We start from the raw sequence: 18,198 nt of genomic DNA, 5'->3' as shown, positions 1-18,198 counted from the left end.
AGATGAGAGTGTCAAATCGGCCAACTGTGATGATCCAGCCAATGACTCCTTTTATCAGTATGCTTGTGGCTCTTTCAGAAGCTTAAAGATCAATGGCAAAGAACCCATTGTTATTGACCCCTACTTTTATGTTGAAAGCATATTTCATTATCATATGACTTGTGATACCAGCTTCCACCAGGTTCTTCTTTATTGTTTGTATGCAGCACAAGGCTGTGGGTTAGCATCATTGGCTGAGGGCGTGGCTTTGTCACTGATGCAATGCCGTCTGCTGGTTAGGGCAGGAATTTGTCACTTGTTCAGGATGCCGGCGATAGCTCGTCCACTCTTCACGAAGCACACTGTGGGATCTTTAATGTCAGGATTCCCTTTTAACATCGATCCGAGGGATGGCATACGCATTGATGAATCTCCCTGCCTGTGGAACTAGCTGGGTCGGGATTCCAACTCAGGCTAGACAGCCTCAAGGCGAGTGTGCGTATCTCGAGGCCATTCTGTCAGCCCTTCCACCAGGTGATACTGTACGATAAACATTTACATACAGAGAATTGGGGTCCTCTCCCCCACCCCACCACCCTGAACCCCCTGGACTATTACTTTTTTATACTTTAAACTAGGAATAACTACTCTATATTAAACATATTTAACCCACTATAAGAGTCATTTCCACAACAATAATATCAATCCATTACTTTTGTTTGTGTGTAAATGACACTCCAACCAGAATCTTTACTTTAATGCAAGAGAGTGAGACCTGTGAAAGAGCTGGACAACAAAGAGTGGAAGACAAGCAAATTATTAGCGTGGCATAAGCAACCAGGCAGACAAAGGACATATTATACAGATTGAACAGCACTCTTAGTTCAAGGAAGACTGTGGGGGAGTTAAGGCCCAGTCACACCTTGACGTTTTAGCCAGCTTATGCCGATTTTTTGGAAAATTTGTCTAAAACGCTGGTACACGTCAAATACGTTATGGGTAAGTTTTGATAACATTGAGATCACGCTGAAAAACACTGCCATAGGTCGTTGTACGCTGGCTTTAAACATACTTTTCGTTTGTCCTCAAATTTTCCATGCTTGAAATTTTGAGACTTATGCCAGCGTATGACTCACACGTTCCGCATAACGCTGGCCATAAGTTGTAGGCACGTTACGCGATCGTTGACACACGTTACTTGTAAGTTACTCATAAGTCGAAACAGGTCAAGGTAATGTTTAGCGTACCCGAAACTTATTTCTAACCTATGAGTAACGTGTTGTACTCACGTTACGCGATCGGTGACACACATCGCCACACGTTACTTGTAAGGTGCTCATAAGTCAAAACACATCAAGGTAATGATTAGCGTCAGTGTTCCAGACTCCCTGGTTTTTTTTTTTCTTCCTTCCTTCGGTATAATGGTGATTTTGACACTTCGATTTCTAGTGCGGTTATAATATAATATAATTAATAGGCTGCTGCTCAACGATTTAAATCATAACCGCATTGTACACTGAACACCGTCATACCGAAGAAGAAAAAAAAACTGGGAGTCTGGAACACTGACGCTAACCATTACCTTGACGTGTTTTGACTTATGAGTAACTTACAAGTAACGTGTGTCTGTGTGTCAACGATCGCATATCGTGCGTACAACTTATTCCCATCGCATGCGGAGCGTGTGTCATACGGAAAGTACGTTGTAAAATTACAAGACGTACTCCACTTAATATGACGTATGATAGCATACTTTAGCGTTCTATTCACGCATACCAAACTTAACCATACCGTATTCGACGTGCGCCAGCGTTTTAGACGCATTTTTCAGAGGTCGGCATACGCTGGCAAGATCGCCAAGGTGTGACTGCAATGTTGACACTTCCATTTCTGCGGCGGTTATGAGTTGAAGCGTTGTGCGGCAGCCTTTTCATAACCTATGCCACGTCATCGTCGGCGATGCGTGCAGCGCGCGATGCATAAGTTAGACTATCGTTGGGCATAGGTTGTGAAGGCCGACAACAGGTTCAGCATTCGTTGGTATAAGTTATCTATAACACAACGAAACGTTCTGTGTCCGTTACTAATACGTTATGCATAAGACCAAGTCGTTATGAATACGTCCGAATCTTTAAAAAAAACATTAAAAGTTCAACGTAAGCCAGCGTTTTACATACATTTTAATACGTTGCCATTGCTGGCTAAAACGTCAAGGTGTGACTGGGCCTTAAGAAAGATTTTCAAAAATAATAAAAAGATTACTTGGCAGGAAGTAGGGGAGATGCCATTTATTGGACTGGAGGAAAGGGCATGAGAGTACTGACCCAGGAGGTCGATTCATTCGATTATAGATAACGGAAACAAGAAAGCCATGGTGAGTAATGTGTGGGTTGCATCCCTTTAACCCTTTTGGGCTATAGAGTGACAAACTACTCCAAGGGCTGCATCTCCATAGAGTGTGTAAAAGTGTTACTTTACGAAAAACCTTCCTTTTACATTCCGTTGTCGCCACAATATAGTTTTTAATTTGAATCCCGACTGTCTTCAAGGTTGAGGATTGAGATTTGCATTTAAAATGATTTTGATTGTAGATGTAATGATTTGATCCGACATGTTTCTCTCATGTCTAAACCCTGGTGGAAATCCCAAAACAAATTGATTGTAGAAGGTGATTGGCAGCTTGCATTTTTGTCCTCAAGTTTATGAAATAGCTGACTCAGTTTTGAGGTTTTTTTGATGGTATATTTTCTTCCCTAGCCATATTGCTTTTCTGTGTATTCATTTTGCAAACCCCAGGTGGATACTCATAATCAGGGTCACACAGCCCTCCACATGGCTGCAGCCCTTGGCCATAAAGATGTTTTGTCTTGTCTGTTGACTGCTGGGGCTGAACTTGCCATTTCTGACGTGGAGGGCAACACAGCACTGCACCTCGCCTCAATGCGGTGAGACCAGACATGGTACCACCACACGCAGTTTGACTTTCGTCTATAATGTGACTGTGTTCTCCAATTGCAGTGTTGGCCTCCCAAATCTTTTTACCCCCCCACCCTGCTTCCTCCCCCCCCCCTCATTGTCGTCTTTTACTAAAGGGAGAAGCGCCCGTCTGTCCGCGTGTGTGCCCGCCACGTTTTATTCCTAAGGGTTCCTGCTGGCATGGAATCTATATCAACAAATGTGTCAGTGCGTCTCCCCAATAACTCCAAAACCATGAAACCTTGTGGCCCAAAACTTTGCACGCATACTAAGGGAACTCCAAGGGAGTGCATGAATGAAAACTGGGTATTTGTATAAATTTAAACACCCCTTTTGAAGATAATTAACTCATCTCATCATGAAAAAACAAAAACAGGATATCCTTGGTCAGCCTGCGTTCACCTCGCAGGGGTCTTAATGTGCCATTTTGTTTCGGCCTGATCAAAAGTGCCTTGCCTCGGAACAGGCCGCACAGGCCTCTGGTGTACATTTGAAGACTGAACAACGCGTCCTCTATCATCAAATTAAGGGACCGTTTTGAGGAAACAAAGGTACATTTTGATCACAACTCGTGCAAACGAAATGAGGTAATGCATGTTTTGTTTGCAGCGATTGCGGCAGCAGTCTAATTTACACCGCCTGATGAAGGTACGTTCTCATAATGCAGAGGGAAGAAAATAGTGGTCTTTAATTTAAAAAAAAAAAAAAACTTGGTTTTCGCCCGACTTTTCACGGCTTGCAAGCAAACTGATGGTCATGTAATTCACATATTATGTGAAGTCATTTGACATTGGATGCCATGACAATCGGCTTGGTCGTGAAACGCCTGCACATGTAATTAATTAGTCGGGAGGCTGGGAAAATTCCCGAGAGATATTTATGATGCGCACGTACACTTTCATAAACTCAACATCACATCTGAGTTGATGGACATTTTGAAAACTAAAATAACACGTCGAGAACTGAACAAGGTACGTTTTCATTACAATAAAAATAGCCCTGATTAATATTTCAAGTCTTTAATTAAAATTAAAATAAAAACCTGTCATTTTTGTTGGCATTTTGTATGTACTGTATGTTGTCGAGATGTCAAGGGATGTGTTCAGTTATCAACCAGCTAGCTATAGTGCTTGCTAAGCCAGCTGTTCCTTTTCAACGTTTTTGAATGGAGTGCTTGCTTGAGTTTATAAGCCACTTGGCGAGCGCTCCACAAGAAACTTGGTAACTGAACACACCCCGGATTCATTACATGGCGACGAGGATAAACATCAACATCGATACCACGACTTATTTTGGCCGTATTGATGAATTCGTCCCTCAGGGGGAAGATTTCGACATGACACGAAGCAAATTAGAGGTGACGAGGCAAGTTGGAGGTTGGTAGGAATTGAAAGCGGGTTTGATTTATTTGTGTGTTTATTGTATACCAGGGGTCAGGAACGTGTGGCTCGCGAGCCAGGTGTGGGTCTTTTGATGATTGCATCTGGCTCGCAGATAAAATTGGAGTTTGAAACTTTGAAAGCCCAATATTTCTCACGGAAGCTTTACCTACAGTTTGAATGGTGTCGTGCTTCATTCACGTGCAGGGCTGAACTTGGCAGAAGGAGAGAAGAAAAAACGCCTCCGAATTGGCTGAAGCGGTTTTTGTTTCGTCCAGTCATGCGGCCGAGGCGACTAGTGATTTCGGTTCCTCCAATGACGTGCCGCCGCCGAGACGCGTAGCGGAATTCATCTCAACCAATCACGCGCCACCGCTGAGGCGACAGCATCCCAGAGTCGGCCGGCCGCGCCGCACCTCTCGAGTATATAAGCCTGTGTGCAGGCCAGCCAGACTCACTATTTGCCAAGCCTCAGTTGGGTCAACATCTCCCAATCTCTCATTTTCTCAAAGCTAACCCTTCGATGAAGAAGATGGCGAAAATAAAAAAGATGAGGAGTATCGTACATTTCAGGACGAATGGGCCGAAGAATTCACCTTTGTGGAGAGAGCAGGTTCTGTGGTGTGTCTAATTTGCAATGACAAAATTGCATCGATGAAACGGTCGAATATAAAGCGGAACTTCGACACGCGCCATGCTACCTTTGCATCAAAATCCCCTGTGGGAGCAGCAGAAAGAAAGCGTGCCAAGAGCTACTGAGCAGGGTGCAAGCCAGCCAGCAGCAACCCCGCGTATGGACCCGGAAAGGTGACTATAATTCCGCTCGCTTTGCTGGATCTTTAGCAATAGTGAGTAACGGAAAACCATTCAGAGATGGCGAGTATGCAAAAACGTTCATGCTGGATGTAGCCAATGAACTTTTTGATGATCTTCCGAACAAAGACAAGGTAATCAAACTGATACAAGACATGCCTCGGTCGGCAAGAGCTGTTCATGATCGTACCATCATGATGGCAAACCAAGTGGAGGAAACGCAAGTGAAGGACATAAATACAGCGCCATTCTTTTCCCTGGCTTTGGATGAGTCAACAGACGTAAGCCATTTGTCGCAGTTCAGTGTGATTGCAAGATATGCTGCTGGGGATACACTGCACGAAGAAAGTCTTGCTGTTCTGTCAATAAAAGGGTCCACAAGAGGTGAGTATTTATTCAAGTCTTTCATGGAGTTCGCTCAAGAAAAAAATCTACGAATGGATAAACTTATCTCGGTGTGTACTGATGGTGCTCCGTGTATGGTGGGGAAAAACAAAGGATTTGTGGCGCTTCTCCGTGAACATGAAAATAGACCCATCCTAAGTTTCCATTACATTCTACACCAGGAGGCACTTTGTGCTCAGATGTGTGATGGGCAGCTTGGCGAAGTGATGTCGCTGGTCATTCGTGTGATCAACTTTATTGTTGCCCGAGCCTTAAATGGTCGCCAGTTTAAAACACTGCTGGATGAAGTTGGAAATAACTATCACGGTCTGCTTTTGCACAGCAATGTGCGTTGGTTGTCAAGAGGGAAGGTGCTTCGCCGTTTTGCGGCTTGCCTGAACGAAATCCGGACTTTCCTTGAAATGAAAGGGATTGAGCATCCTGAGCTAGCCGAAACTGAGTGGCTCCTCAAGTTTTACTATCTCGTGGATATGACTGAACATCTGAACGAGCTCAACGTGAAAATGCAAGGCATTGGAAATACAGTGTTATCCCTTCAACAAGCCGTGTTTGCTTTTGAAAACAAGCTGGAGCTCTTTATCATGGATCTTGAAACAGGTTGTTTACTACATTTTGAAAAACTGAGACAATTTAAAGATGCATGCACAGCAAGTGAGCCCACTCAAAACTTTGATCTCCACCAGTTAGCTGGCTTCACATCCAGTCTCCTACAGTCATTCAAAGCACACTTTGGAGAATTTCGTGAGCACACTCGTCTTTTTTAAGTTCATCACCCATCCAAACGAGTTCACTGAACACAGCCGACCTGAGTTACATTCCTGGTGTCTCCGTCAGAGATTTTGAAGCAGAAGTGGCTGACCTGAAGGCCTCAGACATGTGGGTGAATAAGTTCAAGTCACTGAATGAAGATTTGGAAAGAATCGCACGACAGAAAGCGGAGTTGGCGAGCAAGCACATGTGGACAGAAATGAAAAAAACTTCAACCCGAAGACCAGCTGATTATCAAAACTTGGAACGCGCTTCCTGTCACATACCACACACTGCAGCGTGTGAGTATTGCTGTATTGACCTTGTTTGGATCTACGTATGTCTGTGAGCAGTCATTCTCACATCTTAAAAACATCAAGTCCAACCTACGATCACGTCTAACGGATGAAAGCCTCAATGCTTGCATGAAGCTTAACCTCACCAAGTACCAACCAGACAACAAAGCCATCAGCAAATCCATGCAGCACCAGAAGTCCCATTAATGGTGAGTATTATAACAACATTATTTAAAAGAATAAATTCAGAGGCTTATTATACTCACATTTAGTTGAATTCAGTCTTAAAATATATTATATGGCTCTCACTGAAATAGATTTCCAAATATTTTGCTTTCATGGCTCTCTGGGTCAAAAACGTTCCCGACCCCTGTTGTATACCATGTTGAGGCTCGTGTAAGAGCTAACACATAGAACATATAACAAGGCAAGAGACAAGAGCTGCGGGAGAGGGAAGCACAAAATAGTGGGGAAAAGAGATGACTGGAGATCTGTGGAAGGGAGAGGGATGGGGCGGGGACATGGGGAATACAAGATGGACATTACAGGGACTTTCAGGAAGGAAAGCAGGGAATTTGAAGGAGGTGGGTTTGGGGTGGATTAACAGGGGTAGAAGAGATCAAGATTTTGGATGGGGGTTAGATAAGAGATGGTGGTGAACAGCTGTTTTCAATATCTGGAGGGAAGAGTGGGATTTAAGACAGTGTGGGAGTTTGTTCCAAAGCTGGGGGGGGGGGGTAAAAAAACAACAAGATTTAGAAACAAACATGGAGTTTAGGTTTCCAGCCTTTTCATGTGCAGTGTCAGCTGTGCAGCCATTTGAGTAAGGGTAGGGATGGAGGAGCAACATACACCAAAAACAGACTTAACTAGATGCCACAAGGATTTGGAGGAGGGAAACAGGTTTGAGAGTTCAGTCTTGAAATGAGAAAGATGTTGTTTCCTGGCTCTCCTGAGGGTAGACACACACTTGTTCCGAGCTTTGTGGAAAGAATTGAGATTGCCTTCAGTATGATTTGCCTTCCATGAGGCGAAGGCAATTTGCTTCAGGCCAACAGTCTTGACACTAGCTAGCTTCAGTGTACCATGGGTGGGAGGAAGGGAAGGACAACTGAATACGCGATAGGATAAGTCTGTGCATGAGAGAGAGAGGAGGAGGAGGAGGAGGAAGAAGAGAAAAAGAAATTTCTTTGAAAGAATTCCCAGGATGAAGTGATGTCAGTGAGAGTAGAAATGGGAGACCAGTCTAGAAGTTTAATGGGTGCTTCAAGACCCTTCCAGTCGACCTGAGTGAAATGCCAGACTCTTCGGCGCTGAGGTGGTTCGCTAATAACAGCCAGAGAGATGACCACTTTAACAAGCATATGGTCAAATGAACTGATTGGAGCAGAGGAAGAACAGCAGATATTTTCTGGGAAATTTGTCAAAATAAAATCCAGAAGTGATAGAGTACCGTTGTTTGAGATCCGGGTCGGGAAGTTGACATATTGAGTCAGTCCCATTGAGTCGCAGAAAGCTTTTGTTGAAGTGCCATGACAGGTGAGAGAGGTACCCACACCCAGCCAACTGGCATGATGACAATTGAAGTCACCAGACATGAGGAAGAGAGAGTTTGGATGAGAAGACAGAAGATGGTCCATGTTTTCGGATAGTGATGTGTAAATGGAGTCATCACTGTTTGGTGGACGGTACAGTACACATATAAACATGAGGTCGGAGTGGAGGGAAAGCCGTAGCTAGAGGTATTCCTGGGGTGTGGGGGAGTGAGGGCAGTGCATGGAGAGTGAGGAATAGAGTTTTTGATGGAAATCATCTCTGCCGCTAGGCCGGGGCTCAGGTCTATCATACTGGAGGAGGGAAATTAAGGAGTCAGTTACTTGTGTTGTAATTTTAATTACTTATTTTGCTCAAACATGGTTAAATCACTTGATTCACTGTCAGTGAGACAAATATGGTGTCAGAGGTTTAAAAAAAAAAAACTTCATGAAGTTGTTGGAAGTGATTGGTAAGTTCAGCGAAGGAGTCGCATGACCTCTCAAATGCGCAAATTGTTCAAAAACCGAAATAGTACAAACACAACCTATACATCAATTTAAACGTAATTTTACCGTTCATCTAACGACAATAACTCTCAAGGGTGAAAGGAGAGCTTGTACAAAAAGGTTACCACCTCAGCTAACTTTTTCCAATATACACCCTGTGAAAATTCATTTGTGGGAGGAGGCAGGGTAAGGGATGGGATGTGAGTCCAGAAGGGGGGTGGGGGGTAAAGACGGAGGGGAAGGGTTGGGGTGGGAGGAGGGAGGGAGTGTGGTGGAGTGTTGAATAGGAAGTGCTGGGAGAAGAGAGGGGAAGAGGTGGGAGAAGGTACCTGGCGTTGTCCCACAACGCTGGGTACCTTTGCAAAGCTTATAATAGATTTACTTGGAAGGAAAGCGAATAATTGATTCACTTGGAACAAAGATTCTTGTCTGTCAAATTATATTTTAAAATGCCTGTTTTAAAATCCGCTCTTTCCGGAGTTGAAGAAAAAGAAGGGAACAGGACGTCAAGCTTTAATGAAGCAGTTCCAACGGACAGCAGGAACATGCTTTGAATGAAGCATGACGAATTTGGAAGGTGAACACAAAATTATATGAAGTAATACTTCTTGAAGCAATATGAAAAATATATAAAAGTACACAGAAGAATCAAACACACAAGAACAACTAGAGAGTTCATAGAACATGATGCCCCATGCAGTGCGATGGTACATATTTCATTTTAAATGAAATAATGTTTTGAAAGATCATTTTTAAAAACAAATCTGGAAGTTTAATGCCATTGAAGCAATCTTATACATCACCCTTATATATTTGTAATAAGATGACGTTGAGTTACAGTTTAGGAGATGGAGGCTATATTGATCACCATAGAACGTAGCATCAAACGTCATCGTACATAGCCATATCGGTGGCCTCTTCTTCACCCCGATACTGCACCCTCTCACCTGCTACACTCACTTCCCAGGGCCTGTGCTTGACAGCTCCTGTTACATACACCACCCCACATAACTTGTCCAAGTGCAGTAAGCCCTCAAGTATCGCAGGGGTTAGGTTCCTAGATAATTCCGCACCAGTTAAAACTGTGATAGTGGAAACCAAGGGCCAATGGGAAAAGAGGGGTTTGATTCCTGGGCTTTGAGAAACTATAGGAGAAGGTGTGCGGTAGCCAGAAATGAACACATCACAATTGAGATAAATATAAAGCACGTTAACATTGAAATAAACATGTAAATAAAATGAATGCGGGACAAAATAAACCAAAACACAAGACATTTACCTTTTAAATTTATTACAAAACGGCGAGGTGATTTTTCGCTCACCAGGAACGTAGTTCTGGGAGTAGTTCGGCGTATCTTCCGTCATTCCGTCCGTCCGTCCATCCACAAATACTTGCAATTTCCTCTCTGAAACGACACATACGATTTTGATGAAAGTTTATCACAACGTTCATCACCCTGTATGTACCAAGGTGATGAAGGTTGTGATAAAGTTACCAAAGTTTGTTCATGGCATTAAAAAAAAGTCGGGCCCTCAGTGAATTCTTCCCAAACGCACGTGCACAAACTTGTCTTCCTATTCGTGTTCAAAGTACAACATTCAATTTGAATAAGTTTAAACTGATAAAACAGATGGACATGCTCCGTGTGCGAGGGATAACTATGTGTTATAAAAAATCCTTTTTCGTGTATTTCACTTAATTTTACACCCTCGTTGAGATTCACAGATAGAAATGCAATATGTTTGTGACGTACAACTTGCCGTCTTTTGATTAAATCCTTCAGCGAAGCGATGGGTAGGCACAGCTCGTTTTTAGAAAGTCTGCGTTCGTTGCCGTTCTTTTGTTCCCTTCCTGTTCAAAGGAATCAATGTGAGGCGATTGAACTGCTGCTCTCTGCTGGTGCAGCCGTGGAGGCACAGAACTCGGCTGGAGGCACTGCCATGCATTATGTTGCCAGTCTCGGTCACGTGGATGCTCTGCGAACACTCTGCCGCTTCGGTGCGAACCCAAATGCGCAGGTACTTCATCAATGTCGATGAATCTCTAACCGGCATGCAGACTGCGGTGCAATTTTAAACTGTAATAGTTACTGCTGCATTGATTGAGTTAGGAACAACTAATTTTACTAGTTTTATTGTTTCGGACGTAAATCATTGCTCAGAGATAGCTTGCTCACCTTCTTAGCAGTCAAGTCTATTTCAACTGTGGATAGTCGTCAGAGTGCACTGAAAGCAGGGATTTGCTTCAGAAGAGTACATCGTGCTTTCCTTGCAGGATATTTTAAGCTGGCTTGCTCGTGCGTTCGCACTCACTTGTGGATGGTGAAGGTCAACAGTGTCTTTCTTTAAAATATAATAAAAATAGGAAGAAAAGAGTACCTCTGGTCAAATTGTACTGAGAGTGCTGTGAAGTGTGGTGGTACCATCTCTGACTTATTTCCAGTTGTTACTGGAGTTCGTCAGGGATGTGTACTTGCCCCCACACTTTTCAGCACTTGTATGGACTGGATTTTAGGGAGGATGTAGGAGAGATCAAGTTGCGGTGTATCGTTTGGGAATGTCAAGATCTCGGACCTTGATTTTGCAGATGATGCAGTCATCTTTGCGGAGACTTTAGACATCCTTTTGGGGGCCCTCGAGGTGCTGAAAGAGGAGTCGGAGCCGCTGGGATTACGGGTTTCTTGGGTCAAAACTAATAAAGATCCAGGCTTTCGGTGACATCTTGGATGCTGCTGTCCTGTCTGTGTCTGTTTGTGGTGAGGATGTTGAGGTCGTGGAGAGATTCACTTACCTTGGCAGTGTTATTCATGTCTCTGCTGGCTGCGAGTCAGAGGTCAATAGACGTCTGGGTCGGGCCTGGGGAGTCATGGATTCACTGGATCATGAATCACCAGTTTTCAACTCTTTGTCCAGTGGTTCAGGATTTCATGTCATTAAAACAAACAGTATGATGTTTGGGTATGATAATTCCTCACTTCTATGATGTCGATAGTTTTCATGCAGAGAATTTGGGTATTTTATTATGACTTGTAATACTCCCATCACACCAGGGGTGGTGCGATGCAATACATAGTTATGTGGAAGAAGGAGGGGGGGGGTGGTACGTAGATAGATTTTATTAAGAACTAGCAAACACAACCCGTTACTTCGTTGACGGTGGTGTGAATGAGAGGGGGGTGGAGAAAGAGAAAGGGAGAGAGAAGGGGGAGGGGAGGCAGAAGGATGGAGGGAAGGGAGGGGCAGGAAGAGGAGGGAGGGGAAGCGAGGAGTGGGTGAAGAAGGGGAAGCTGCGAAGGGGAGAAGAGCGAGGAAGGGGGGTGGAGGTGGGGAGAGCAACGCCTCATGAAGCGTTGCTATTCACTGTGGGAAGGAGGGGAGAGAGAGACAGACAGACAGACAGAGAGAGACAGTGGGAGAGCGACAGAGGTTGGGGAGGAGAGTGCTGCATTTTATTTGGAGGAGGTGGTGGGGGGTTGAGGAGGGGACAGACAGAGAGAGTGGGGTGGGGTGGGGGGAGGAGGAAAAAAAAAAGATATGTGAGGGGTGGAAGTGGCTTTAGCAAAGAGAGTGATATGTTATGCTTAATGACCGAACACAAATAAAAAGAAAAATCTCATATCAGAACAGCGGCACACACAATGACACAACAAAGTTTGTAATGTTAACCATCGGCACATCTGCAAAAACTTTGATATCCCAATTCTAGAAAATTTGTGGGAACATTAACCAAAAGCATAGACTGAAAACATGGAAGGTACCGCTCACGTACGACCTTATGATCCCATCGATTGTGAACATCAAAAACAAAGCGTTGCAACCAGATATCATACTTGGCTACAAAAAAAGAGAAGAAGGCATTGCCAACTGAGATGTTTATACCAGTGATTTTGGAATAAATAATGAAGAAATTAAGAAAGTGACCGAATACCAAGACCTCAAGAATGAAGTGAAAAGATCCAGGAAGCTGAAGAATGCCAAAGTTGAACCAGTGTTAGTTGGAGCTATGGGAATGATGACAAAGAACCTCATATTGATATTAAAAACATCCCTGGGAATATTATTACAAACAAACCACAGTTGGAAGCTGTCTGGGGCTTTGTGACAATCCTGAAGAGAGCCCTCAACACAAAACTTTGAGAACAGAAAACTTCACAGCTTGGTCCATGAATCGTGACCCCCTGACTGAAATGAAGGTGGATACTTTGAGCCCGCCCTGGGAGGACTCCATTCCACATTCTGAAACTCGCATATGTAGATACCAAATCAATGACCCACACACACACACACACAAACCGACACACACACACACACACACACACACACACACACACACACACACACACACACACACACACACACACACACACACACACACACACACACACACACCGACACACACACACACACCCACACACAAACCTACGCACACACACACACACACACACACACACACACACACACACACACACACACACACACACACACACACACAAACCAACACACACATACAAATACTTTGAGACCTGGGAGGGCTCCATTTCACTTTTTGAAACCCGCATATGTAGATAGCAAATCAACGACACACACACACACACCGGTGCCAAACGCCATTGTGGTAATTGTTTTTATGTATGTACACACATGTGCAAATGTACACACGCATCAAGTAAATAAAAACGACAAACACGAAGATTTACCGTGAAACAGCGTTCTTTGAAAGAGGATTTAAAGTGGGTAATTAGTGAAATTCAATTTTAAAAAATGTACCAATCCATAGAACACAAAATGTCGATCTGTACTTGATGCCTTCACAGCGAGAACGAATGTGGCGAACACCTTGTCTGATGGATATTATTGTGTTTTTTTTTAATATGCATCGATGTCGAAGTGAGAGGTGGATTACAAATGGAGATCGCACACTTTTTCATTGGATAAGACACCTCCCGAGGCAACCACCGCACGGCACCGCGGGACCCAACAAAGGCCGAAACGTACGTCTAATCGATGTGAGATTGAAAAAAAAAGAAGCAGCTTGGAGAGTACTCGCAAAGTGGCTTAAGCATTCAAGCAAGCACTCAAACGGAACAGTTGCTAAGAAAGGGCTCCCTTGGCAAGCAAGTGCCAATCACCGTCCAGTGACTCCAGTCATATTAAACATACACCTCCCAGAGACACCCAAAATGTAACATATGTCCAAATTGGGCAAGTGAACACTTTTTTTGGAGTCAGAACTGCTTGTTAGTTCGATTCTGGAGCTTAAATTTTGTAATTCGTTTTAATTTAAGAGATACTCGTGGTGAACGCATATGCGGAAATGAAATAAAACAACTAACGCTGACGTCTCCGAGCGTTTATAGGCATTGAAATTTACTCAGCGATTCGTAGCTATGACGAACAGCATCTTCCAAGTCAAGGTGATGGTCCAGCAGGTCAAAAAACATGGCGTCTTCAGACCCCAATGAGGTTACCCAGGAAACGACTTCAGACCCAACAAAGTAAGGTGGCTGAAGATTACCTGATGAAGGATGTAATTAAATATTCCCGTTAATTATCTTCAAAAGGGGTGTTTTAATTATCCCAAACACCCAATTTTCACTCTTGCACTTCCTTGGAGTTTTCTTATTACGCATGCAAAGTTTCAGGCTGTTACGTTTTATCGTTTTGGAGTTATGGAGGAGACACACAGAAACACACACTGATACACTGCCTTTTATTAGTGTAGATAGTATGGACCGTGTGACAATGTAGCCTAGATTTCTCTTGTAATAGCTATTTGGTGAAAGGTAAGTCATATTGCAAAACATGCACTGAGGAGGCAGTGTCACCATTAAGACAGTATAGAGTATGTTTGTTGTGTAAAACCTGTTTTCAGGGTAGGCCAGGTGAGGACCTGTGGCATTGAAGACAAAAGGCACACGCGGAAAGCGCTTTGTGCTTTAAATGACCACCGTGGACTGTTTAGCCGGCACACTGGAGGCCATGGTGGCGAGGTCAGCTGGAGAGTCTTGGAGAGGGGTGGAAGAGTTTTTGTGGGGGCTGCCCCACGGGGCTTCATTTGGGTGATCCTTGGGGACGAGTGGTATTGAATGTGGTAACTATAAACACCGTTTCGGTCCTTCGCGAGGGTCTTGTACCCCCGGTGCAGACTGTCCTTGTTAACGGAACCGCTAATATTTACGTAGAGAACTTGCATCCCCAACCCTACACCGTATTTCTATATGCTTTACTGCACCGTTACAGACATATCTTATCACCTTCATTTATTATTGGGCAAAAAAAAAATTTTTTTTGGACAAGTATGTTAATCGCGTGCGTGCGTGCGTGCGTGCGTGCGTGAGTGTGTGTGCGTGCGTGCGCGTGCATGCGCGTATGTCCGTTTGCCTCCAGCCCAAACTGCTCAACTGATCGTTGTGACCCTGCGACAGTCCTACATTGAAGTTTTGTAAAATTCAGTTAACAGAAAAGGTCCACGTAGGCCAACAGGTCGAGAGGCCAATTTGAGCCAAATTTTCTAAAATCCTCAATTTTCATCCGATTGACTTGAAATTTGAACAGGATTTGCATTTCAGGACAGTGAATGCAACCACGTATTACTTTTTAGGTTATCTTAGGTCAAAAGGTCTACCTAGACCATAAGGTCAACCCAAAATAGGCTAAATATTTACATTGTTTCTAAAATTGTCAATTTTCATCCGATTGACTTGAAATTTGAAGAGCATTTTCATGCCAGGTCGCTAAATTCAACGACATTGATTTTAAGGTCAAAAAGTCAACACAAGCCTGATTTCTAAAATTGATAGATAGGACCAAAAATTAAATATATCAATATATCTCAAAAAGTTGTGGACGAGTTCTGACAAAACAAGGTGGACGAGTTGAAGAGGTGACAAGAACAAGCGGATTGGATTTTGGTTCAGATCCAGCCCATCAGTGGGATACAAAACATAAACTGTTCCACCTGGCAGAGGTATGTGCTCTACCGAGTGCCATTCTACTCTGTGCTGTTTTGCCAAGTTGCCACTCTATTGAGTGATTTTTTAGGTCATCTCTACCGAGATGACCTAATAAAGCCGGACCAAATGTCCGTCCGTCCGTCCGTACGTCAACTATTTTTTCTTTCCAATTTTGATGAAACTTAGTATGTGGGTAGAGATCAATGAGTGTTGCACAACGATATAACTTTTGTCCAGGTTCAAGGTCAGGGTCAAGGTCATGAGGTCACGTAAGTTATAAAAATCGCCATTTTCAAAAACTATCTAGTCTGCCATTCTACAAGATATTCGGCAACTGTTTATTGATTATGATAGTAAAAAATATTATCTTGTATCTAACCGGACAGGTTTTTGAATTTCCGTCCCGTTTAGCCGCTACGTAACCTGGAAGATGGTCAAAAACACCTCCCGGTACAAAGAAAACTTTTTACTTCCGATCTTGATGAAATTTGGTATGTGGGTAGAGGTCGATGAGTGATACCCAACGACATATTTTTCCCGGATTCGAGGTCAGGGTCAAGGTCAAGAAAGTTGTGAAAGTTGCCATTTTCAAAACCTATCTAGTCTGTCATTTTAGGAGATATCTGGCAACGGTTCATCGATTATGATAGTAAAAAAACATTACAGAGATGACCGTCACCCCCACACGGGGGTAATCTTTCATTTATTTATTTATATATTTATAATTTATATTCTACCCTTTACCATTCTTGCATACCTTCATTCTACCATAAATTATTCATTTATTATTTACATTTTAACATGTCCACCACCAACGTACCATCTTGAATTATTTATTATACATACTTTACCATCTCCACCACTAACGTAAACCTTTTATTTATTTTTATATACACTTCACCATCTCCACTACCTACATATTTAGTTAATTTAGTTATTTAAATTCAAAATATACATACTTAAAATATACAATTTTTAAGGTGTGGTTAGCAGCTGTGTCCTCGATGAGGATTTTTATTACCTCTGCCACCAAAGGTGAAGGAGGTTATGTTTTCACCCCCTTTCTGTGTTTGTTACTTGCGAAATCGAAGATTTTTCAAGTATATTGGTCAGTCGATTTTGTTATTCTGTCTGTCTGTGTCCGTCTGTCTGTCTGTGTCTGTCTGTCTGTCGCCTACATGTCACAATTCTAAACCGATCGTCATGAAACTTTACCAAGTTGTAGAGGTTGTCTCAACTGAGGAGCCTATTGATTTTGAGGTCAAAGGTCATCTTGAGGTCAAATTTCTGAAATTGTCATTTTTCATCCGATTTGACTTGAAATTTGAACAAGATTTGCATATTATGTCACTGGATTGGGAAACCAACTATTTTTGCGGTCAAAAGGTCAAAGGTCAACTCAAGGTCAAACTTCTAAAATCATCAATTTCAATCTGAAAAATAATCAGTTTTCATCCGATTGGCCTGAACTTTGATTAAGATTGTGAATTTTAATCTTAATTAAATGGACAATTTCATGTATCCATGGCAACCTTTGGAGAGGGGGGTGGATTTTGCAAGTACAGTATTGTGTTCTGCACGGTCTTTTTCTTGTTTGTTTGTCTGTGTGCAGGATATCTCAAAAAGTTGTTTACGGATCTGGATGAAATTTTGTGGACAGGTTCGGTGTGTGACAAGGATGAACTGCTTATATTTTGGTGAAGATCTGGATCCAGATCCGGCAACTAGAATTTTAAAAAGTGATTCTTCACCATTGAGAGATAGGGCCAAAAACGATATATAGCACGATATTTCAAAAATGTATTGGGCCTGACATGCTCTCGTAGATCAGGCATTATGTGGCGGAGGTATGCGCTCTACTGAGTGCCGTTCCAGTTCTTGTTGTTTCGTTCTTCAAAGCTGTGCTGTGTGTCGAGTCAAAACGATTTGATTTTTCTAGGTATTAAGCATTGACCATAATCTCTGCATTCTAGGACCAAAAGGGAAACACGCCACTGCACCTGTCTATCTCCAAAAAACAGAGTGAGTCAATTACTGCACTGCTGGAGCTCCCATCTCTTGACCTGTCTTGTAAAAACCGCCGTGGTTTCAACCTCCTTCACCACGCTTCACTCAAGGGTTGCTTAATGTGAGTGGTGACATGAATTTTCAGAACTAATCATACTTTGTTATGTTGATTTGTTAACCACTTTACTTTGGAATTATTAGCCATTAACTCCAGCCTCTGATCTCTAAATGGACATCAAGGGCTCCAGAGGCTTTGTAATAATTAAAGAAAAGACAATGTTTACTCCCTCTAATTTATTTGTGGCTTTTCTCATATCCTCAACACATCTCTGGTAGTGCTGTGCAGGGCATTTTGGGTCGAGCACGGCAGTTAGCCAATGTGCAAAAGGACGACGGATTTTCGTCTCTTCATCTCGCTGTCCTCAACAACCATCGTGCTGTGCTTGAGGTGTTACTTGCAGAGGTATGTCCAAGCTATCCGACTCTAAGGCTGCTTCCACGTCTGTTTAGAAGTGCGGGATGGTTTTTCGGTGAGACGTAATGAAAAAATATAACTCTTTCCCAGTACCTAGACTTTTTATTTTTTAATCTTGTTGACCTC

The 18,198-nt window shown here is 43.0% G+C and overlaps 1 protein-coding gene across 3 annotated transcripts in view; it reads left to right on the top strand.

Moving 5' to 3' along the window:
• MIB2 (MIB E3 ubiquitin protein ligase 2) overlaps positions 1 to 18,198 on the top strand; it is a 71,665-nt gene that overhangs the window by 38,961 nt on the left and 14,506 nt on the right. For all 3 annotated transcript variants that reach the window (XM_085876181.1, XM_085876182.1, XM_085876183.1), the window contains 4 exons: positions 2,776 to 2,924; positions 10,500 to 10,656; positions 17,564 to 17,718; positions 17,934 to 18,060. In XM_085876181.1, coding sequence (XP_085732307.1) covers positions 2,776 to 2,924; positions 10,500 to 10,656; positions 17,564 to 17,718; positions 17,934 to 18,060 — 588 coding nt within the window. The remainder of the gene's footprint in view (positions 1 to 2,775; positions 2,925 to 10,499; positions 10,657 to 17,563; positions 17,719 to 17,933; positions 18,061 to 18,198) is intronic.

Source organism: Eptatretus burgeri, chromosome 4, assembly GCF_056783735.1.
Source record: "Eptatretus burgeri isolate ZD-2024b chromosome 4, Ebu_testis_v1, whole genome shotgun sequence".
Taxonomy (NCBI): Eukaryota; Metazoa; Chordata; class Myxini; order Myxiniformes; family Myxinidae; genus Eptatretus; species Eptatretus burgeri.
Note: the sequence above shows the minus strand (reverse complement) of the source record. Positions and strands in the feature narration are given on the sequence as shown.